The following is a 26,519-nucleotide window of genomic DNA, read 5'->3' as shown; positions in this document are numbered from 1 at the left end:
GCTAATTCCAACTGGAAGATTCAGAGAAAACAATTAGATCGTTAAGAAAAAACTTGGCCCTTCAAACAACAGGTAAATAAATTTAATAAAAAAAAAATTAGATTCAGGTTTTAGCATTTTATTGCACTGGTTAACCCAATTAACATGTATAAAAAAATTTACAATAGAATAAAAAACGAGGAATCGTTTGCGTAAGTACACTTTTTCCTTAGAAAAGCTTAAAAAAACCTTAATAAATCACATCTGCTATAAATACAGTTACAAATCGATTTTACATTCTTCAAAGCTACCTCAAGCTATAGTAATTCAAACTTACAAAGGAAACTGGAATCACACAATATCCACTATTAATAACTAATGGAATTACAGAATAATTACAGCAATATAATAGGAATTACAGGTAAAGATCATACCTAGATATACATATATTAAAATTGTGTGTCCTCTTTCACATAATATAAAACTAGAAAATGGATAACTATAAAATAAATGTATCAATTACATGGAAGCAAATTACTTTTTCTCATAAAGCGTCATCTCGAATGGAGTGAGTGTATTTGAAACTTATCAAAGCATTAATAAGCATTAACACAGTTTCAAGTTTTAAATTCAACAATTACATTAACGGCGTCATTAGAAAATTCTTAATATTACTTTATCATTTTACAAATACGATCAATATTAAATACTTGTTGGTAGTCAGTGAAAAATTTTAGTGAATACATTGATAATATGGAACAATTCTCAATTGACATGAGTTTTATACTTATTAGTTTAATTAATAACAAAATTTTTTAGATAAATAATATACAATGTGCTCGAAATATTAGGCATGTTTGAAAACATAATGTAAATGCACTGTGGCAGCCAACAAATAACAGAATTTCGAATTTACTACAGTAATATGGCAACGAAATAATTACATCTAATGAACATTCAGACCTTATTTACTGTTCAAATCACAAGTCTCATTCAGTACACTTTGCTCCCATCAACCCCACCACCAAACAAAGAATCAATCACACAAAACCTTCCGTGTTAAAACACAGTCTATTTTCAAATTTCAAAACTTCAGCATACAAACTGTATATCTCCATTGAAAAATTGAACCAAACATATGCGCATTCTGCGTAGTCTCCCAAAAATTAAAATGAAATACAAAGTGTAAGACAGATATGTAGGTCCTGAATGAGAATAGGCAAAATGCCTTCTCAAATGTTTCTATTTGGCACTTGGTCAAGATGGTTATCAATTTAGTTAGTAGCTTTTAGCATTATCAATGAGAGTTTGTTTCTGAATTTGAATCTTTAGGAATATAATCTAGTGACATAAGACAAGCAAAAACTGTCATTATCATTTTTGGTTTCATTTCAGCTATGTCTTCTGGTAAAGCATATACTCTTGCACCAGCTTTCCTTGCCATTGAAATAGCGTATTTCGCATTGGCCAGTTTCTCCTAAAAAAAATATATATATTTAGACATTGCAAAAAGTTAAGATTGTTATATTTCAGAGAAAATGTTGACGTTATGAACTAATTATCGTTCTGGATATCACTGTTCAGCTAAAATTCTACATTAGTTGATGATGAACCTATGCTTCCTCAATTGAATAGTTGAATAAGGACCATTGTACAATACCAAATTCCCATCCATTTCAAATAGGCCAACCTTCTTATCTATAATCTATATAAACAGCTTGAATTTGACGCAAAAATTAGTGAATCTTACCCCAGGTCTTCAGATTTTAATTATTTTATAAGTTGAAAATTAAGAAATTCAATTTAGAGGATGTATAAAACAAGTTTCAACATAAAATAATTAATGTCGCATCAGCAAAATTGATTGTTTAATATTTGCTCAATACATAGATTTCTCATGTGAATCTTTTTAAGTTAAACCAAAATGAGTAGAAAATAAATCCTTATATAAAATGCACAATATTTTCTTGATATATCAATTGGTAATTCCCGTTTATTATTCATACATATGAATTATTGTTTATATTACCTCATCATCTGCTCCAGGTTTGACCAAATCATAATTGATAGCACCAGGCTTAATAGCATCAATAAGATCTAGTACCACTTTTCCATCAGATATTGAAGTATCTTGGAAACTTCTAATAGAAGAAGTTTTGCCGGCTGATGCAAGTTTTTCATTAACCCACATAACGATTTCTTTCTCTACAATTGGATTTCCTGACTCGGCTAACCTCGACAAAACTGACAAGGTGTACGCCCTCATCAACTGCCAAATCAGAGCCAGGGTTAAGGTAACATTTCCTTCATTGATGTCTTGTCCACCGATACCAACCAGGGAGAATTTGATATCCTTTCCTATATCAACAGCATAATTACAGTTTTCTAACTTTTCAATGAACTTCTTTCTTGGGTTTGTAAATTTACTGTGCACCTTATTCCAATCAACTTTACCAGGTTTGATAATGTCATATAATTGAAATATAATCAAACCATCTGCTAAGTCAGAGTACAACCAATTGATATGTGGTGAGACTCCCATTGAATTTATCCAATTTCTGTATGCTGCAAAACAAATATCTTTTTATTGTCATTTTCATACAATCAACTTCACTATCATCAATTTCACTGATTAGTTTGAAAATTGAGGACGTAAAAATTGAGTCATTGGTTGAAGGAATAACTCCATTTTCATCCCAAATATACCCTTTCAGAGATTTATTATTGAGAATAACTTTTAGTCAAAGTTCGAAGAAACTTACTTTTTTCTTCCCTAGTCTCTTCAATTGTTTCACCCTCAAATGCGTTGGAAGTTTGTTCCAATCCAGGATAGTTGTTGAAGAGATTTGCAACGAACGCCAAATTTAATTTGTACACTCCATTCACGACATCTTGTGAAGTTACAAAAGATCTACATCTGAGTTTTTCTGCTTGTTGTAACATAATTTCAGCTCTAGCTAGATAATCTTTCTCCTGCAAAACAAATGAGCCATTATAGTTTTATGTATGGGATATTTCCCATTCAGCTTTCATAAGAGATTCAGTGAGCAATTAATAATTATTACTTCTTCATTGTTCTTGATATGTTTTTTAAATAAAACATACAATACTTGCACAATGGATGTTGATAGGTAAGTAAGTGTTCTAGATAATTTCATGAAATTACGGAACATTACATTACCAATATATTAGGAAGTTCGAAGGAAAGAAACAATTATATGTTAATGGATTTAATTATGTACATTTCATAGGGGAAAAGAAAGAACGTATGGTTTCGAGTTATCATAGACATAATATTTAGGTACTTTACTTCCATATTTAGGTCAAAGTAATATAAAAAAACGGCTCAAATAAAATCAAATATTTACTGCAATTGTAATATTGCAATGTTTCTGATTGTATGAAGGACATATTATAAGATGTAACATTGTAACGTTGAGGTATTTCAGTATGGTTAGTTTGCAGAACAAAATAATCATGAGTGACATACTCTGCAAATAAATAACAACCAATTGGAATTGTCGGCACTTTAATCGCTGCAAACCTTTGTCTTGACAATTTTAGGCATTACTAGCTCTATGAATTCCTCCATGATGTGGCGGATTCACAGATTTGCCGCCTGTATGCTATTCAATTTTTGCCGTCTTTGAATTTTGATAACTTAGTTCTTCAAATTTTATCATTTGCGCTCCATCCTTTTTGTGAAATATATTCATTTTTCTCCAATTTTTAAAATTCGCACTTTGTGTAATTTTTTTATTCTGTAAATAAAAATTAATGAGCTTAATTTGCCGCCCCTTGAAAATTGGCTCTCATAGGCTTCAGCCTACTCAGCTTGCTGGTAAATCCGCCACTGTCCCCATGTTAGGTCTGTGCAACCATTTCAAGAACTTGGAGGATGTAATGGACTTGTTTAGTGATGTTGATAATACTATATTTGACACGATAGAATTAAAATATAGAGCAAAACTGATAAATCAGTGAAAAAATTTTGAAAATCCATCAATAAATGACTGAGAAATAGATTATTTAAATTTCCGTATTTTAGCGCGGAACGTCTTTGGTCTGTGACGTCTCGGCTCTTGCCTGTGATCGCTACACCATAAATTACGTTTAAATACTTAGCCGCGCCAATGCTCTCGCGCCGTTTGTAGTTGTACAGTGCAGTTTCAACTCGAGTTTTGTTTTTATCTCACCATAATGGAAGAAAGCTTCGTGAAAGGACAAAGTGACAATTTGCCTAAAATAGATATATTCGCTTGTACCCTTTTTTCAGTGACATGTCTTTTTGGGATTATCTTTGAAATAATTTAATCAGACTCGCTCAAAGTTGAGGCTAGCTCTAGACCACTATAAATAGAAGTGACTACAACAGTATGACAATAGTATCCCAAAATGTTTTGGAATAATAATAGGTTTTTTTCTCATGCAAGTAGTCATTGTATCAGTTTCAAATGTGAAATGAAAATACTTACGTGAAGAGCCATTGTATCTACACCACTGTCAATTGGAGCGATCTGTTTCAACAAATATGTGTATGCTTCCGAATCCACAATGTCCGATTGGAAATTGTTCACCCTCTTAGAGGTACCAGCCCTTTCAAGGTGATAGTTAACCCATCTTAATAAGATTCCTTCTGGGGATAATTTCATCAAGTCCTCAATCTTCTCCTCTTCAGACAGCAATGATGTGAGCCCAGGACAATGTTCAAGGGTGATCTGATTGAACAATCCTATTCTGATTATTTGCCACAGAAGCCCTAGTACCAGATGAGGTGTGCCTTTCGATAAATTATGTGCGTCTATGTTTATCACATTGCAACCAATAGCTTGGGCTGAAGAAAGAGCTAAGGTTAAATTTTCCAATTGTGTGTAGAGTGTGAGGTTTTTCTTGTTTATGGCTCTTTCGTCTATGGTGTCTGGACATGAGTGGTTTATAACTTTGCTGTAATGAGAATAATTATCTGCTATAGAAACAATTTCAATTGCTATACGAAATACTTCTTGAAATGTAATATGATTGCATGACATTTCAAGAAGTTCGCATGGTATTTGAAAGTCTGAAAACGACACGTCTCTGAAATGATTCATTTTCGAATTTTTAATTTCCATTGTTGTATGACAATTTCCAGCTCTTCGAGACAATATGACTCAACTTCAGCTACAAATTGTATTATCAAATAAAGCATTTTTCTCTTCAATAAAGACTTAATGAGTACAAACGAACCTTGCCTCAGTAAAATGCAAATATTGCTAATTCAATTCAAAGGTGGTGGAAATAAAACAAAGAGATGACAGCATCTTCAATGAACAATTAAAACACCTGTTTACTTGCAATGAATGCGAGTAATTCCATTGTATTGATGTAGATATAAAAATAGAGAATTTAATTCATGGACAAATCTCAATGTTGAAGGGCAATGCTTAATATTAGTATCAATTAAAATTCATGAGTGTGTTTTACATTTGGTTGGAAGTGATAGTGTTCTGTTTATTAGATCATAAAAGTATATTGCGGTTCAATATATCAGAAAATATTCAATATTCATTTTTTTTTCTAAAATTTGAATAAAAACAGAAAGAGTTATCGAAAAATTCATCTAAAAAATAGATATCAAATTAAATTTTCCAATTGCATACTAGGTTCTTTTTCATTTTCAATAAAAAATTGATTAGTATACCTACACATAATGTTATATATCATACCCAAAAGAGGAAGATACAGCGTCTTTCGGACATACATATTAATTTTTTTTTCACAATCTTTAGAGTCTCCAGGCAGTTTTTGTATCAAGCTTTTCGATATTTTTCAAGTATTATTACATTTTTTACATATTATTACATTTGTATTCTCTTTTTTCGTATAATATCTGTATTATTCTAATTTTGAGTTGAGTATTATCTCAAAGGATAAGATCAGTTGACGGATTCGGATGACGAATCCGTCCTCAAATTTGATTCTGTCCGTCCATAAACACAATAACTTTCGAACGAAAGGACCTAAAAACTTGAAATTTTCAGAGAACGTTTGGATCTTGTGAATTCGTTAATGGGCAAAATTTTGGGTTTCTATTAATTTCGAAACAGCAGTTTCGATCAAGATGAAAATTTGCTTTTGGATATAGAATGACAATTTTAAGCATCTTATGAAAAAGAAAGCCAGATATGATGTACAATTCATTGTTCCCAAATGTTTACTTTGCGACTCAAAAAACATTTTGATTAAGTTTGGTTTAGAAAATATTTTCTTAATGAACCATTGAATCTTTAGCACTTATTGAAACATCCTTCATGCTAAAGTTAACTATAGTTCATTTGTTTTAGCAATGGCATGACGTGCGATCGAAGAAAACTCTCGTAGCCAGACTTTCGAAACAAAACAAATTTTCATTGTGTCCTAGAAGATTAACTATGATTCATTCTAATTTTTCTTGAAAAAAACTATGAGTGTGGCAGATGAAAATAAAATCGAAAATAACCAAAACCACTTCTTATTTCCAATGAAATAAATTAGAACAAACGCAAGAATTACATCAGCAACATAGCGAAAGTTTGATAACATAAACTTTAAAATATTTTTCAGTTTTGTGTGCGTTTTCAAGGTGGGTACAGTTGTCTCCTCGGATTCGTCATCAGTGACGTCATCAATATTGTGGTTATGTTGTTGTGTATGTCGGCAATTATCACTTATGTTAGCTTAGCTAAGAGAGTTTTCTCGCATTGCCGCAATTGTGATTGGTTTTTCATGATTTATTTGCATTTACTTGGAAGCAGGAAAGAAGTAAGATTAACTCACCATAAAAGTATACCATCTTTGATCTTCTCGTACAGGTTGGTACCCTCTGGGTCTATGGGCAGCAGATTCTTCAAGTCCGCATCGTTCCTCAAGTTCGAATTGATCCAATCGGAGAAGGCAAACTGTTCCTCCACCCTAACCGAGTGCGTGGTGCCCTCGTTGGACGCCTCTGACGTGCCGCCGTGATGCTGGAGGTTCTCCCTCTTGGTGACGGCCAGTTTGAAGGTGTTGCCGATCTCGTTGGACTTCAGGTCGCCGCACAGCTTGCAGAACTCCTCGAACGTAAGCTTGCCGGGTATCTGAGCCTTGTTGAACTGCTTGAATTCGTTCTCCATCTCACGTACCTTGTAGCCGGGTATCTTGAAGCCGCAGGCGTTTAGAGCATCCCGAAGCTCCTTCAGGTCGATGTAACCGTCTCCGTTCTTGTCAATCTGTAAGGGAAATTGGAAGTTTGAGATGGTAGAATGGTATTGGGCAAAAATTAGTAAGATGAATATGAGGCGATTCGACTCTTGGCGCAGAAACTTCTAAAGGGTTTTTCAATAAGAGGTTGCATTTTGACATTGAGAAAAAAATGTATAATTCAAGAGGAATCAATGGATGTTCATTTCATTGCGATGAGAAAGATTTGGCATTAACGATGGAAAACGATATTAACCAAATGGCAGCCACGGCCCGTTGCAGCATCATGTTTTTTCATGAAATTTTCCATCACCAATTCTCACATTTGTGCCCTCCATTACTTTAAGAATTCCATCTTTAAGGTCTTGAATCTATTGTGGAGCATCAGCTTAGCATAGACCTTATCTTTCACGTGGTCCCAAAGAAAAAAGCTTGAAGGTGGTAATTCACAAGATCTTGTTGGCCAATTTTGAACACCTCTTCGAAATATAAGGACTGCCAATAAACTTGTCGTTTGTGGAATTCTTAATCCCTAAGATCGACGAGGAATCGACAAACCTGGGTTTTCGTCAACACTACGCCTACCGCAGCAATATTCTCAGTTGTTCTTGAACGACGCACACGGTTTTGAATTTTCACATCACTAACTCATCCCAAAAGCATACATTTTTACACCAGTTTCATTATTTCCGGCTGAGAAGGTGCTTCACGACAATGCAAAAGTGGTTTAGTTTTGCGAACAATGAGTGCAAAATTTTCAACATTTTTGTAGTAAATTTTAACAATTTCAGTGCGTTGTCTGAGCGTGTAACGTTCCATTTCAAATAATGGAATAGTTCTTACTTGTCAAATTTCAAAAAATGACAGCTACAGAAGTGACAGCTGCCCAGATAGCGGACTTGTCAAAGTGAAACCTCTTATGGGAAAACCCCATACAATGGGTTATTTACATACATCATTGTAAGGAATACATGTAATGTAATGAATACATGTTAATAGAATATAGGCAGGTATTCTACTTTTTATTCCATAATGAAAATACACTGTGCAGGGTGATGAAGTTATATAAGAGATAAATATATTTTTGTGGTTTCATACTAAATACTGCGTTATAAGTTACATAGAGAAAGATTCTGATTTTTTTGTATATGACAAAATTTAAAGCATGATGTGTAGCAATATTGATATTTCATCTTTGATGATTTATGCAAAAACCGAATTATATCTTTCAGCTTTTTAAAATAGGCTTTTTCGCACGATACAGCTTTCTAAATTATTTATGACATTTACTGCTAAGATGTTTACTAGTCGCTAGGTCAAACATGTCGGTAAGTAAGTTTACAGACGTCTTCATAATATTTCATTCGATTTCATAAATTGAGTTGAAATTTTACATGTGGATATACAAAAATGCCAATAATTTACCTATAGGGGGTAGGGGATTAGGAGTATAGACCAAGCCAAAAATGCTTGGCTTTACGTAATTTTGAGAATACAAATCGGCGGGTAGGAGGATTTTTCTCAATAATTATTTGTACAAGAATAATGGCCTACTCACAAATTGTTAATTTATTTCTAATTTTTCAATGGAAAAGGGCATAACCAATTCTTCTTTCAGTCACATCGCTAAATGGGTAATCGAATAGCCTTTATTTTGATATATATATCCATATAATATTCCCATTCGAAAGAATGGGATGAGAGCGTACAAGAATTATGGGCTTGTTGCGTTACTTTTTTGGCACGCTGTATGTAAAATGATCACTCGAATATCCATACTGAATTTCATGAGGATCGTATCACCAGAACTCATCTGGATAAACTAACCGACAACAATGGCATCATGATGCATTATATGCCATATATGTATACCTATATTCAGTTTTGTGGTCCCCAATTAATTAACGAAGTTCCTGATGACAATGAGTGCTTTTCCTGAATTTTTATCACTTAACCAAATTTCATGCCAAATTGATTTCTCCAATTGGATACAGTTGTGAATAGCGAAGCATTAAACACTTTAAAATAGTTTCAAATAGTATAATTGAATTAATTAACTTCGCCGATATATAAAATTCTTTCAGAAACAATTTACACGAAAAAGTAACTGTGAAGCGGCATTCATTAAGTCATTACAACGATATGTTCGTTCAAATTTATTCAAGAATTCAAATATTCAAGAACCCTACGGGTTATTTCACAAGAATTACGAAACAACAGTGATAACAGTTATTTCAGTAAAACCACAATTTTGTTAATTTATCTCTTCGAGCTCTTGGCTCACACAGAACCTATTCAAGAGTTTATACATAATATATGAACATAATGCGGAAAATATGTTGTTAATGATACGGATTCTTGTAATCGTGTGACCATTAAAGATCTTCATCTGCTTTTTATTCTACACTGTTTTCATAGAAGACATTTCTCATGATAGAAGTGAATATACTAACTGACAAAGAAACAGAAGGAGCTGTTTAAATAATTTTTTTTTTTTGGTAAAACATAAATAGTATAGCAAGAAGTAAATGATTGAATTTAAAGAAAAAAATCATGAAGGTTTTTTTCATGTGAACGATTTTTGTTACTTAAATATTGTTGTCGTTTTTTGTCGTTTTTTAAATTTCACAACAAACCAGCTGTTCGAGGAGATCCAAAGCCGATGTTTAGTTGTTGTTAAAATGCCTAGAGCACGTGTACGCGGACAGCTAAGTGAATTTGAAAGAGGTCGAATTTTTGGTCTACGGGAGGCGGGGTTGTCATTTCAGGAGAACAAGGCCATCCTGTAACTGTCCGAACGGTTTACCGCCGGATAAGGTCTTTTGGTCTGCAGCATTATCGACTCCATCTTAGGTTACCTCTGACGGTTGAGGATCGCTGGATTCGCTGGCAACGATTACAGTGGTGCAGAGAACGTCAACATTGGAATATGAAATGGCATCAGGTCGTCTTTTCTGATGAATCTCAATTCTTCTTGGGTGCACATGATGGCTGAAGAAGAGTTAGACGACGTCGGGGAGAAATCAAATACGTGAACCTCAGTTTGATGTTGAGCGTCATGCATACCGGACAGTAGGTGTTATGGTATGGGGTGCTATTGCACATGCAAGTAGTCTTCATTCGAAGTAACAAGACAGCGCTGCGTTGCCTTCAAAAATAGTGGAGCCATATGTTCTCCCTTACTTTAACCGGCTCGAGAATCCAATATTTCAGCAAGATAATGCCCGACCTCCTGTAGCCAGAGTTAGTTTAAACTTTTTCGAAGCGACCCATGTGAATCTTTTGCATGGCCACCCAGATCCCCTGATCTTTAGCCCATAAAGCATGTTTGGGATAGAAGGTTTGGAAATTTACCCCAGCCCCTACGGACTTTGGCGGCTCTGAGACATGAAGTACAGGTAGCTTGGTATAGTATCCCTCAAGAAGAAATAGACCATCTTATTGCATCAATGCAGAGACATGTTGTGGAGTGTATAGATAATCTCGGTGGACAAACACATTATTAAAAAATTGTAAACCCTTCGTTTTTTCTCCTAAATTCAATCATTTACTCCTTGATATACTATTTAAGTTTCACAAAAAAAAAATTAAAATTTAAACAGCTCCTTCAGGGTGTTGCAGTTTCTTTGTCAGTTAGTATATCTGATGGTAATTATTGATCGAAGAACTTGTGGTGTGTTTATCGAATAATAATAATATAAGATTATAAGAACCAGAACTATAATGCAGTGTCGAGAGCTTAATATTTCAATAACAAATTACCAATATTTTTTGGCAAAATGAGTATCTCAAAAAAAAAATAGATAAGAGAATCACAACACAGCAGCGGCACGCGATCCCCTGAAACACTACAACAAATCAATGTCTATACATTTGACTCAAATAGTCAACACTGTTTCATTTAATCTAGGCTGTTATCTCGCTTACAAGAATGATTCATTCAAGAATGCGATTTCCATCGATTGAATAAGTACCCGGGACTTCAAAAAAATTACCACAAAAGTGAGGAAATAGTCTGTATGAAACCGGTGTTGACCTCCTCTTCCGATGACTGTCTATATTACCTATCGAATTCTCTCATTTAACGCATATTAGCATTCTGCGAGTTGTACAACTACTCAGAAGTCACGTCATACATGAATTAATTGGCAAATCGTTATGATTCATTCAGAAAGTTGATCCCGCACACTTCGATCGGCATATTCGCGGTTTCCTGAAATTTTCTCATAGAAATACTAGTGATCAACTCGATTCTACTCGGAAGATGAGTCATTGTTCCTCAAATGTTTACTACGCAAACCCTATATTGCACTAGGAACTTTGACGTTTATTTCTCTAATTAAGTGGTTATTCCGTTCATTCTTCCACATCTTGTAGAACAAAATCGTGCGAGAATATATCAGAAACGCACAGTTTTCATGGTTATATTTTATTATTCTATGTTGGTACTCCGAACTTTCCGCCACGGCTTTATCTGTCAATTCATCAATTTGCCTTAAAGAAATCAGTTCTGCCAACCAACATTTTTCAATGCAAAAATCACTAAATTATATTTATGGAAATATTTCATCAATTTCAATGAAAATGCAATGAATTAGAGAAAATAATGTATAATACTCGTACAGAAGGCTCATTCTACCACTCGTTCATTCCAAAACTCGCCACTTCGTGGCTCGTTTTTGAATTTTGAACTCGTGGAAGAATATCAATGCCTTCTGCACTTGTATTATAAATAACTATTCTCTAATTCTGTGGTTATTCCGTTCATTCTTCCACATCTTGTAGAACAAAATCGTGCGAGAATATATCAGAAACGCACAGTTTTCATGGTTATATTTCATTATTCTATGTTGGTTCTCTGAACTTTCCGCCACGGCTTTATCTGTCAATTCATCAATTTGCCTTAAAGAAATCAGTTCTGCCAACCAACATTTTTCAATACAAAAATCACTAAATTATTTTTATGGAAATATTTCATTAATTTCAATGAAAATGCAATGAATTAGAGAAAATAATGTATAATACTTGTACAGAAGGCTCATTCTACCACTCGTTCATTCTAAAACTCGCCACTTCGTGGCTCGTTTTTGAATTTTGAACTCGTGGAAGAATATCAATGCCTTCTGCACTTGTATTATAAATAACTATTCTGGGCTGATTTCTGACAGATTTCTGGAACGATCACGCTATTGTCTTTTGACGTTTGTTTGTGCTCTAATTACAGAGCAGCAAACCTTGAAGTTCTTTTAGAGGTAATATAAGATGCATAGAAAACCTGGTGTGTCTACTTATACCTGTAAAACTTTCAGACAAAAGACAGATTTTTCAGATTTATACCTACTTGATTTCGAGGGATCACTTCTGTTTCAGATACATCGTTTATATTTGACATATCTTTCGATTCTCATGTCAAATCAAATTCAGTTTTTTGAAAGCTCATTCACAAAAACATGCACGAAAAGAGTGCTGTATAATATCATCATGATATATTTTTTTTGCTTAATTTCTGTCCGTTGATCAGGCCGTATACATGATAAATTCCGAACGGAAGGATCTAGAAATTTGAAATTTTCAGTTGATATAAAATACCGCGGTTGAGTTCTTCAATGGGCAGAATTCGACAAGAGGTTTTGTCAATATGGCCGTTTGAAATGTTGTTGTCCAATTAATTTCAAAGCATTCAACTTTTAAGGCTATAAGATTATAGGTGAATATGCTGTAGCTCAATTTTGCACTCTATACCTGGTGTCCCAAGTTATTGCATACAGGATAATAAAAAAATGAAAAATTGCTTTGAATAACATCAAAGTACCTTTCCGTACATTTGACAGCCTCGTGGTAGCTACCCCTCACTTTTTATTTTCAAATGACACCCCCTGTATAAGTATATTGTCGGTTAAAATTGGGTGTCATTCTATTTGGAATACAAGGAGAGCACATACTTGGTATTTGTTTTTATTAATAACAACAAAAACATTAACATTTTGTGACGTATGAATGACAACTAAAATACCTTCTATGCAATTCAAACAACGAAGAAAGAAGTGTTCAAAATAATTAATTATTTTATTATTTTTCGGTTTTTTAAAACAAAAAATTCATCTACTACATATGTGAAGTTTGTACAAACATAAGTGGAGGCATTTCATTCTTATAAGGATAACTAAAAAACGTAAAAGAAGTCACAAAATATTATTGTTATTATTAAAAAAATACCAAGTAGGTATGTGCTATCATTGTATTCCAAATAAAATGACACGCAATTTTCACTGACAATTAATATAGAGGGGGTGCCATTTGAAATTAAAAAGTGAGGGGTAGCTTCCACAGGGCTGTAAAATGTAAGAACCTTCTTTATACATCAGTGGGAAGATTCAAAGCAATTTTTTCATTTTTTATTATCTCGTCAAATAAGCGAAATATTGCCTGTATACAATAACCTGGGACAACCGGTATAGAAAAAATCCATTGCAAAATTATTGATTACTGAGAAAAATAAAAAACGTTCATTCTAAAAAACGAGAAACATAAATAATAAAAAAAAATATGAAAGCAATGACGTGAAGCAGATGCTTTTCGGCGCACGATATTTCATGCGCCAATTGTTCTCATATTCAGTTATGTGGTCATTAAAGGCATGGGTGGCGTATGAATGAATTACTTCATGTCAGCAATTATATATATTTTTAAGTGTCGAGATATTTTGTATAGAACAGGAAACCATAAAGTAAAATTTGCAATATTTTTTATATGAGCTCCCACTTCTGATATCCGTATATTTTATCTTATCGATTAACACCATTTTGAACCAGCTGATAAACTCACAAATGAAATATTACATCCCGATCACTGAGTAGAGAACAACATAGAAGTTGTTGAATTCTGCATTTCGACAACTATCAACATGATTCATAATTTTAGGAATTTCCAATTGATAAAAAAAAATGACTGAAATCATCAACCAAAATATATATGAAAACTTTCTATTTCGTACCAAACTGAATAATTGAAGTCTTATATTCTTACAAAAATCCATATAGTGATACTCCTCTCTTATCGAAGATAATTGATCAAAATGCTGAAAATAGGATATGTGAAATAATTAATGATCTTGCCTAAGATGACTAGAGGGTTCAGTAACAAAGCCTACATAAAACGAAACTGAGTTTTTGAGATATTAAAACCCATGTGTCCAAAAAATTCAGTTGAAATAAAGAAAAAATTAAATTCATGTTTGATTATCTTTCAAAGTGGTGGCAGAAATACTGATAGTAGTAGGTATTTATTTTCATTCTGGCGAAAACTTGTCATGATTTTAGTGATATCAATTCATCAACCATATAAAAAAAATGTATAAAATAACTTAACGAAGATTCAAAAACATATAGTTTTGAAGATCACCATCAGCCTACTTATATTCAATTCATAATTGAATAATAATTTTTTTCTCTAATCTAAATAAAGGAGGATGAATATATATAGTATTTCTTAAATATTGCATGTTAAGTATTCTATTATTGACTTATATCCAGATATGGAATAAATGGAGTATTGTCGCAATTGTCTAATCGCAACTCAGTAGAAAAGGGGTATTGCCCAATAATAATAGTCCATTAAATCGCTATCAACAATAAAAACAATCATTCTGAATCTTGAAATATAATTTTTTTATGGAGTCAATTATATCAATTCAATTTAAGTTACTAAATACTTCCTGTAACTGAAAATATTTCACACATTTCACGATAAACAAAATACCACCATAAACGAAAAAAGTGCAGGAAATTGTGCAAAAAGGAATGATGACTGCAATTGCTTTTATGAAATCATGTACTCCATATTTTGTGTTTTTCCTATTATTTATTCATTCGTGGAACCATGGTATAAAGAATACTTACCTATACAATTGTTAAACTAATGTAGTTCACTTCGATAAAAACAATTCAGGTGGTGTGTAGATGTTATAACATAGAACATGTTGGATTTCAAGTGTTTTGGCATTCCAGGTCCCTTAAGACTGTTTTTGGTTTATTGTTTCCAACAATAAACCTTCGTTCCAGAAAGTTAAACAAGAAATTTCCGTTTTGGAATGTAAAGTATCCAAAAATCGAACATAAAATATCCCTCTACAGTCCAGAGCTGTTCTCGGAAACCATTCTCATGAAATTTGCTTTAAAAATCAGTTGTTATCGCATTGATCCTCTAATTAGGAAAAGAGAATACGATCCACACATTTTGAAAGAAAATGATAATATAATATCATTTTGAAAATTTTCAAACGTGTTATTTAATGATTATGACTGCTATATTTTTTTGAATTGTTTCGGGAATTTGAATTTTCAAAAAATTCCCACTGAATAGAACGCTCATTCAGCACACTCAAACAATCTTTATCACTATCTATATCAATTGAGTGCACCTTCAATTATTGTAAGGATCATTGGAAACCACAGTGTAAATGACAGTGTAAAGCATTACATGCAAAAACTGTGCAATTTAATAATTATTTATCTATACTTGCTCATGTAAACTTATGTGCCTACAGAACTCGGCAGCTTTCTGTTTTGGTTAATCGAAAAATTAATTAGTAAAATCATTCAAGGAATGAAAAATTATGCCCTTCTTGAATTGTACAGTGTAATGTATCGAATTCAAAAAAATATTAAGAAAAATTCTTTAAAAAATTGGTTGCTGTATATGACTCCAACTGCCTAGCTCGATCCAAGAATTCTGACAACAAATGAAGTATTCAAATTAAATGAAAATTTTAAACGGTTGACCCCGGGTTCGAATCTAGCCTCTGATTGCTCATTGAATGTTTTTTATATTGATATTTAAGATTTTTTTTTACAGGTTGATATTTTTGATCTTCCAGAAAAATGTCGAAAGCGAATCATTGAATCATAGAATATTATTCGAAGAATGCATAGAGTAATAAACATGGATAGAGGAAGTACCTATACGCAATTTTTACATAACACCAACATGGTTAGATTACGTTGTCGGATTGTGATATATTTTCAAATCCACAATTTTACTATATCATTATGAATGTATATTATATTGAATGAAATATATTTATTTGACTGATCCCAATTGAATATGCAAATTTGAATATTTGGAATCCGTTATTTTTCCTTATTGTCGAATATATAATAAGCAGAATATTTATTATTTTCTGTATCTACTTGCTGAAATCCAAGGTTTGGTAACTTTAGCTCTCCTAGTGTCATCGGTTGTTTCACATCGTTTGGCGCGCTTGAAGCTTGTTTTCTGAATTTCTGATATATTTAGGTATTTATTTCAATATATTTTGTGCTAATATGAAACGTTGATTCACTATGAGACATAAGAAGTGCGTTCTTTGTTGAGAAACTCGCGAGTTGAGTGAAATATCGTATCACTGATATGTTTTCATTTCCGCGCGCTTCACGTCAAATTTGATAGTTCATGTTGGGGACAAAATTTGCTCACTGAAAATGTCATATGCTCCCTCTATCTATGTTTATTACTTCAAGGAAAAATGCAAAATATGATAAATTTCTTCTATGTTCCTTAGATTATAATTTATATCAGTGCTCTTCTCGAATTTGTTAAATCCGAAATCGAGCTTGTGAAACTAATGACCAAACTACATTTAGGACACGGAAGAATCTGTCAGTGCACAGAGTATAATGAACCATTGTTTATCCTTTTAGGTTAAGAAAAACCGAGTTCCGATGTTAGACATCCGGTGATCCTTGACGTCCGGTGAATGTACTTTAGGATAATTGCGTAGGATCATTTTATCAAGAACGCGATTTCGTTGTTTTCGTCTGTTGGTGACGATAAAAATATGTGGATGTGGGATTTGGTTTCATTTTGTCTGATCTTGTTCATATATGAGTCATGAATCTGTTGCAGACACGGATAGAGAATGGTCGTGGGGAAGTGTGAAGTATAATTTAATTGGAATTAAGAAAGAAACACTATTGAACATACAGGGTGAGAACTATTTACAGGGGCACTACAGGGATATCGAAAACCGTTAGAAATACAGGGTGGCTTAAATTACAAAAAAGTTGCGTTATTTAGGGATGAGTGTGTTGGTGTAAACAGATCCAAAATATCTCCAATGGTTCCCGAGATATCTTGAAAAAACTAAAAATCGAGATTTTTTTCTGTATAACTCATTTGTTTCTGGAGGTAACTTCACGAAATTCGGTATTTAGCCATTATCCAATATAGAGATTATAATGGTGTCATCAGATTTTTTCTCTTTTTCATTGTTTCAGAGACGCGATAGCCAAATTTTTTTTCTTATGAAGGCCATATTGGTTCTTCTTTTAAGGTGATAAAGAAAAAAATTACGAATTCAACAATGTATCACACTCAAATTTAAACTTCCTTTTTATTAGTGTGATGACAAAAAATTGAAAAATTCCACAGAAGACTTTTTTTTAAAGGGTGAATTATGAGCCAAACAAATTTCATTTTGAATGATTTTTATCAAAAACCAATCTTAAATTATTACCTCATGAGTAAGTAAGCAATATTTGTCTGGCAAAAGTGTTTCATTCAAGATGAAAATTGTACAGTATGATCTATTTTTTCCACTTGCACTACAAAATATTTCGTGCAATTTTGAATTCAAGAAATATCACCAGAGTTTGTTCTAAATATTGCGTTGAAACTTTTTTACTTTTTCATAATTAGAACCCTATATATTTTATGGATTGCGTTGGATTATTCGATGAAAAATAATCGTATTGTGGCAGGTCATTCTTCAGGAACAGTAGATAACTATCCAAACATCGAATTGCAGTGTCGGGTAATTTGGTGAACATATGAGTAAGTTTGTGGGTATAGGTTATCGCATATTTATCATATAAACAAAGGTGGTATGATACTGTGAAATATATTATAAGTCGCACTCATCTAATTGCAGTAAAAGCACTTTTAACAAGTAAATACATATTATGTAGAATTGTTTATATCTACTATAATAATCACATTGAAAAATATTTCATAATTTACTCTATGAACATTATTTCTTTCTATATTAAAGAATACCTTGATTTGTTTAAAAAAATATTATTTCGACGTTAGAGTCCAGGATTATTTTTTTCGAAATATAATTCGCAACATTCGCGACTCAGCACCATTTAAAGCACTTTGTCTTTATAAATATCAACATTCATCATGTTCGAAAAATTCGAGATTCGTCAAGTTTTATTCTTTAGAATTCGTACGTAGCTAGAAGGATATAAAAATCGATAAAAACTGTTCGATAAAATTCATTATATTGTACCTATACATCCAATTTACTAAGAATATTCTTATCTTAATAATAAATTCACGGTTATTTGGCATATACATATATTGATTCTTATTAATTTTTCAATGGTATTTCTGGTTTCTGAATACTCAATGAACGAATTTATTCACAATTGATTCGTTTAACTGTGCTACCTATTCTGAAAGTGAGGATAATTAGCTATTAGTTCAAAACAATTCAGTTTTTAATTATCGACGGAATTTTTGAAATGAAACTGATTTCATTATATCATCAAATGGGCTGTGATTTAGGATAATTTTAACAATAATAAATATCTCGTGAATAACAGATAATGATATCTCATTTAAAAATTGGAAATTCAAAGATTGGTGAGAATTGCTATATCGAAAGAAATTTAACAGTTACCTACTTAATTATACCTATGAAGTGACTCAGTGCATAAACCTGCAACTTAAAATATTGCCTATAAATAGTTTTATATTCTGATTATGAATTGTATTTTCATAAAAAATACTCACATTGTTAGCTTTCATGCTTTACATTTCCAACAAATAAGTATCGACGGTATTGTTTAGAAATTGAGAAAATAATTAAGATAATTTTCCCACTCGAAAAATTCGGTAAGTTAGAGGAAAAATGATCATTGAGTAATTCGAGGGAAATAAATCTTTAAAAAAACCGGAAGATAATAATATACATATATGTGCTTTTGTTTGTTTGAAAGTAAAACATATAAATTTCTATAACAAATAGAATCGCCTCTTTTCTATTTTCAAAAATACATATATAACACAATATATAAATTTCTTATCAAACTAGATAAATCATCCAGAGTTTTATTTACACATGGCAAATCCACCAGGTGCCTATCTATAACAATCTGTGAACTCAGATATTCAAGATACATATTCGATATCTCTCTATTTAACACCGTTATATTATATATATATTTATATTTTATTTGTAACAGAAATCATCATGGTTTACGTTCGAAAAAATACAAGTTTGTATGATAACTTCGAAACTAATTGCAATAAAAAAATGCTCAACGAATGTTTTATTTCATGTTTATAGCACCAGTATAAAGAAGTTATGAGAACTTTTCATTTCATGCAATTTTCTTTCATAACTTGAAAACAGTTGCGGTTTCCTCCAAATTAATTCTATCGAAAAGCGAGCCTGAAAATGTGCCATCATTGTTTTCTAGATCAAATGGATTCTGAGACCCATTCACTAGACAAGGAAGGTTTTTTTTAAGCCGTGGGTAGAATCGGAATCAAAACCCAACAATAATAAATCTCAGTGTAAAAGGACAGACTTCAATTCATAAAGACCTTTTTTTTAAAGAAAATTCCAATTCGCACTACCGCTCCCTAACATTAGAACCATTCATTCGAATACCAATGTTACAATACATCAAGTCTGGCCTTTTCCGAAACCGTCTAGAACCACAATGTCAAACATCATTCAGTGGCCCATTTTAAATTTATCCGATCTTTATCAAAAAATCCTGAGTTACCATGAACGGTACAACATAAACAACGCATTTATCTGCAGTTTCCTTGAGTCAATGTCGCATTCGTGCAATGAATCATCAGGTAGTACCATATTGGTAAGTAGTAAGTTCTAGGTAAATCACACTGTTTTTCCCTTGAATTCCATCGTAACTGTCATCATGAAATAACTATTCTCGAAAACTCATTTTGCAGAATATTGACCGTCACTTTTGCACAAGAAGTAAGTAATGTCTTCTTGTCTTCCTTATTGCAAATCATTACAAAAAAACATTACGCACCGTTAGAGAGAGACCACAGAACTGTATACCGGGTGGGTCAATAGTGCAGCTCGATTGGTCGATAAGTCTTGTACCGGGTTTTTCACCATAATTTGACGTTGACCCCCCCCTTTAACTTTGTTACTAAAAGAGGTACAAAAAAATGTTTACTTCAAAAGTTTCACGAAATCGATAAGTGTTTTTTAAAATGATTTCACAAAACGAAATATATACAGAGTGGGCAACATATTGATTGCAACTTCATTTTTTCAAATGGAACACCCTGTATATTCTTCTATATTTGACTAGTTCTTTTTACCCTGATTCCGAATATATAACATATGTTTGGTCTATCTCTCTTATTTTGAGCACCACAGAATTTCAAATTTTAAGAACCACCTGGCATGCTCAGTAATCAGTTTTCAAGTGGTAGGCTGCGATAACTCAAAATGCCCTTTTTTGTTGGCAACGATATGACATACGTTTTTCACTATAAATTAGAATCGGATGATTTGGATGCAACTCCATATATTCTCTTCTTGTAGCTTTCTTATTTTTATTATTCTTCACATAAAGTGAAAATATATCCAATTTTTCCGCTTCTGCGTAATGCATATCCGATGAATAGTTTCATTCAATTACAAACGTATGTCATATATCGTTGCCAACGAGATAAATCAAAAAAGGACATTTTGAATTATCGCAGCCTTCCATTTGAGAACTGATTACTAAGCTTGTCAGGTGGTTCTTAAAATTTGAAACAGAATAAGAGAGATAGGCCGAACATATGTTATATATTCGAAATCAGGGGAAAAGGAGCTAGTCAAATATGGAAAAATATACAGGGTGTTCCATTTTGAAAAAGTGAAGTTGCAATCAATATGTTGGCCACTCTGTATATATTTCGTTTTGTGAAATCATTTTAAAAAACACTAGTCCATTTTGTGAAACTTTTGTAGAAAACATTTTTTTATACCTCTTTCAGTAACAAAGTTAAAGGGGGGGGGGGGGTCAAATTATGGTGAAAAACCCGGTACATTTCAAATTTTGACGGAATCTCAAGTAATTAAGTAGGTACTCAGCGCATAAATTTAAATTATTTTTGACTTTACAGGCTGGTCCGAAAGTGAAGAAACACGATACCAACCTGTTTTTTTTTAATGAGAAAGTCCAATTTTAATATCATACTCATAATCTCCATGAAATTCTGATTTCGAAATATCACTTGACATAATTTATCTGTGGTACCTACACTTATTCCGAAAAGTTTCATGGATATGATGGTTCAAACTCAGATCTCAGCTCATATCTCAAAAACTGCTCCAACATTAGAGAGAGAAAGATTGAGACTATGTCACGTGACCACATGGGGAAAGATGGAGATGTTTGAGTTTCAACCTATGAGTAGGGGAGCCCAATCACGTGATCTAAAATGGTTGCGTATGTTCAACCAATTAAAACATCAAGTTATTTGACAATCTGGTCATGAGGTGTAAATACCGTGCGTATCAACTTTCAGTCGATTCCTTCCTCTATGAGCTATCTACGTTACTTATGACATCATTAGTGTCGACATATCTTCACTAATGCTGGTTGAAATTTTCGACAAAAATCCTTACCTAGAACCAGAGATAACATGTTATTGACGAAATTGAACATACTGGCGACAATTCGTTCAAATTGAGCCTAAAAATGGCGAATGGGGACATAGAACCATAGAACTTAAGAATACAATTGACTGAACTTACACACGTCAAAATCAAAATTATTGGGCCTCATAGTATTCGATTGAATATAGAACAAATTCATTTAAATGAAGAATACTACAGTGACTAAATAAAATGGGCTTCACATTTTGAATATATCCCAAAAATCAGGTAAATGGAGAATGTTAACAAAAAGCCGCCATATTTAGGCTCACCTATGATGCATCTTACGCTCAGCCAATCAAAAACAAAACCACGCTTGGCGCCACTGTGGTTTATTTAGTCACTATAACATGTTATATCTGGCTAGAACTGTCATTTATGTGACTATTTCACTCTGTAAACGGTGGTGTCGCTAGAATCGAATTTTCCGTACTTATTTGAAAAGACAACGATGATGAATGATGAAATCGCAAAGAACAATACAACCAATTTATGAATGAAAACGTAAATTTCCCCGTGATTCGTAATTAAATGAAATAAATTTAAGAAGATAAATAGAAAATTTGGAATAACTAACATTGAAACATACATATTGAGCATTGAGGAATCATTACGACTTTTCATGGCTCGCCTTCAATTACTCGCCTCACTACGTTTGGCAGGTAAACACAATAAGGGGTTTATTTATTCATCTACTGAAAGAGATGGTTCTAAACTAGCTTCAGCTCTTTTCTGGATTAGTTATGAATTCCTAAACCGAGGCCTAACCCAAAAAAATTTGGTATTTCCATCGTGAATGACTCATAACACATATATGTATAGACATCAAAAGTTTGGGGAGTATATTCCAGATAAAACTGATTCATGTGTAGTGAATACCAACCGGTCCAAAACTTTCAAGTACTTGACCTGATACGGCCGAAACTGGAAGAGCACTCTGAATGGGGATCGCTCAAGTCTCAATATAGATAGTTATCGCCCTGTGTGGTGCAAGGTGTTTCTCCACATGGCATTGTTGGAAATATTTTTATCTGTTTACGTGTCTGCCTAGGGGGTGGAAATAAAAAACGAGGACACACGTCTGTTTCATGGCAGCAGACGTTGTTCCAAGCGACCAACCTCTGTCATAAAATTGAACATTTGAAGAAAACTACAAATTTTCAACTATGGTTCATTATTTCTGCTTAACTACACTCATAAAAAAAACTTAATAACCAGAAATTTAAAAAATATAGGATATTCATTTCAGCAGTGAAATTTCGTCACAAAACGTTTTTAGCATCGTTGCCAGTCTGTGAATTTTTACATAGTTTTACCATAAATCTACTTAGCAGTTGCTTGTCAAAATATTCTCTTGTTTTGAATTTGGTGCCTGCTATCAATTCGATCGAACTGAAATTAATAAATTGAGCAAATTTTTATGCAAAATTTCGAGGGGATCGTAACATTGGGAGATCAAAAAATTTTTTTTGTAGAATTTCGATATAACAGAATCTATCATATATCATAACAGAAATTTCTCGTGTATTTAAGTTCTTGAAAAATCCAGCCATGTAGTTTTGACACAGGAATAAATAAACAAGTTCCCAATAAAGAACTAATTAATTTAAAATTTTTTTGGGTATTTTCAGAGAGAGGTGAAAAAATGCCAAAAATGCAAGAATATACAAACTCGGAATTTTTTGGGTTGTTGTATTCACGGGGAGAAGATGCGGGTTTTATTGTTTTTAAACGTATAAATTTCAATAAAAGAACTGTTTTATCCGAAATAAACAAGTTTGAATGCAGAATACCTTTTTCCCATGATTCCGTGCTGACATACAATCGCATATAATGAGAAGCAAAAAATCGACAATTCGAAACATGCATCTTTTATTTTTATATGCCTTCAATTATTCCAAAAATGTGATAAATGGTATTGTCTTGAAAGTATTTCATATTTCATGACACCACAGGAAGTTTTGACTGCAGATTTGTGATTAGAGGACTAAAAATATGATGAAGCAAAACTCTACAAACGAATTCTCTCAAAAAAATATTACGAATCTGACACTATGGGTTATTGTTTCCTTCCAAATCTGAATATTTTTCTTTAAAATAATTAGATTAATTTTTTTATGGAAAAAAAAATGTATATGCATAACAATATTTTCCAAACGAATATTTCCTTTTTTATGAATTTTCACATAAATATATTATAATTAAAGCCTTGCCATATAGCTGAAACTAAGCTTCTTCTAAAATTGAAAATAAAGACGTAAAAACGTATTTTGAATTCTTGCATGTGGTGGAAAAGATTGTTTATCAGATAGATACGACGTGGTATGAACCCCTCTTAAAACAATAAAAAAAATATTACTCGATCGTATCCGTAATTTTAAAATTAACAATTAAAATTGAAAAACAAATTTTCAAACCATATTCACGTGACTTCTATTTGGATTATGCAAATTAACGTTTCAACCGAAGCATTCTAGATCCGAACCTACTCTGAAAATTTCAAGTTTTTCCGTTCGAGAGTTATCATGTTTAGGATCGGTAGGACGAACGTACAGAACGTACAATTCCACCGAGAATTCCACTAATACAAGAAGGATTACCAGAAACAATTATACTACTATCACTTTGCTGATGAATTTATCTAAATTTTCTTATTTTCGATTCTTAAATTTTGTGACCAACACCTTTGTCTCTGCAAACGGTAAACAACACCTAATTAATCAAGAAAACTGTATCGTGCGAAATTTATTTAAACTAACCTAAAATATTGACTGACGAAGTGTTCAAACAGAATAATAAATAATTGAAATATAATATATAGAAAGTATATGAATAATGAATACTGATGATAAAAACGTTGTCTATTACAAAAAATTACACAATGTGTCCCATAATTCTATCGCAAATATTTCACCTTATATTCTAGACCTCATTACAAATAGGAATGTTAACGAAGGATAAGTGCATTCCTATTCTTTTCGTGCATAACTTTATTCTGAATTGCATGCATAATTGGTAAGGGACACAATATAACCTAAATAATCTACCCAATTTCATTAATGAATTGAAAACTACGTGAATTAATCTTTTTTTTTCTAAAAGTGACTTTGGAAAATTACCTTTACCTTCTTGAAATCAGGAAAAACTTATTGAATTTGCCAATAATGAAATAATTTTAAAATTTTTGCTCTATGAAGGTAAAGAGTATAGGTATTTTTTCATTTGAAATAAAATACCTCGTAAAATACATACCTACAGAAATAAGCTATTACAAAAAGAAAAATTGATTTCTTCGAAAATAGATATTAGATAATGATAATGCTAGTTTCATGACTCTAATCCCTTCAAATGTTCATTTGAATTGAAAAAATACTTTTTATCTCAGAAATCAATTGATTTTCGATAACTACAATAGTAGGATTATTGAATAACGATAAGAATGAAAAAATCAATTGTTCCTGGAAAAATGAAAGACATAAAGGCTTATCTTAATGTAATCGCAATCAGATGAAAGACCTGTGATTCAATATTTTCTACAAAAATTTTCGAATTATTGATATAGAAATCAACCTGATGGTCCAAAATTCCGTTCCAAATTCAGCATCCTTTTTTTCATAATTCCACTTTCATTCAAAAGCTTTTACTTATTGATTAAACAGGTCGAAAGACAAGTATCTACCTAATCCAATCGATAATCAGAATATTCTTCTAAATTCCATTATGATATTACATATTAGTTTACAGTGGAAGCTGCAATTTGGTGACACTTTAATGTCATAAAGGATGGAGTAAAGGATATAATTCCAAAGATAATTGAGAATTCATAGATCAATAGTATAAATAACTATTAGAAAAATCTTTGAATTAATAATGAATTACCACATAATAAATTAAAGTTTACAAAATTCTCATGTTTATCAATTCATTTGTTTCAGTCATGAAACATTACCAAAATATTGAAAAACATGAATCAAACTTAAGAGCTCCCGAAAAGTTAAATTCACTAACCTGTTGGAAATTTTCCCTTAAATCCTCCATCTCGAGTGCCACTTTAGTATCCATTTTTCAGTCAACTAAACAAACTAAGATTCTATTATTATTGAATAATTTTCCCACGTATTTTGCACTTGAATGGTTAACACCGCTAAAAGTCCAAATGCTCACTAAACATATAAATATTTAAATTAAACCGGAATATCTTCAATAATTATTACTAAGCCGCCTCTTAAATTTTTTTAATTTTTTATGTGCACAATACACTGAAAGAGTTCCTCACTTAAAAGCAACTTATCTACTTCTGCGTAATTGGATATATGGATAGGAAGAATGAATGATGATTCATTATTTTGAAGGAGCGCCCAGCCCATCCAAAGTTGTCAAAGAGGAGGGATAAAAGAGGTTATGGTTGCTGTCTCAATTTGACAGCTTATATTACAGGAAATTAATTTAACTTCAGCTATTGCCCAATAGGTGTCACAACTTTTAGTTGGAAAATTTATTCTGGAGAAAACAGGATATGGATTCTAGTGAGATCCTGTGGTTTATTCGAAAACTGATTCAGCTGAATAAATGTTTATACTTCGTTAATCTTTGTAAATGTTTCCACGACAACTTGATGAATCATGGTTTTCCTGGAATAAGC

The 26,519-nt window shown here is 32.3% G+C and overlaps 1 protein-coding gene across 1 annotated transcript; it reads right to left on the bottom strand.

Annotated features, from left to right (window-relative positions):
• Positions 1 to 102: 102 nt before the first annotated feature.
• Positions 103 to 26,254, bottom strand: LOC123673961 (plastin-2). The gene is made up of 6 exons (XM_045608744.1): positions 25,886 to 26,254; positions 6,775 to 7,205; positions 4,455 to 4,923; positions 2,742 to 2,952; positions 2,009 to 2,544; positions 103 to 1,456 (listed from the first exon to the last, which is right to left on the bottom strand). The coding sequence occupies exons 1-6, from the start codon at positions 25,937 to 25,939 to the stop codon at positions 1,277 to 1,279; spliced, it is 1,881 nt and encodes a 626-aa protein (XP_045464700.1). The 5' UTR covers positions 25,940 to 26,254; the 3' UTR covers positions 103 to 1,276.
• Positions 26,255 to 26,519: the final 265 nt, after the last annotated feature.

The sequence above is a fragment of the Harmonia axyridis genome, chromosome 2 (genome assembly GCF_914767665.1).
Source record: "Harmonia axyridis chromosome 2, icHarAxyr1.1, whole genome shotgun sequence".
Taxonomy (NCBI): Eukaryota; Metazoa; Arthropoda; class Insecta; order Coleoptera; family Coccinellidae; genus Harmonia; species Harmonia axyridis.
Note: the sequence above shows the minus strand (reverse complement) of the source record. Positions and strands in the feature narration are given on the sequence as shown.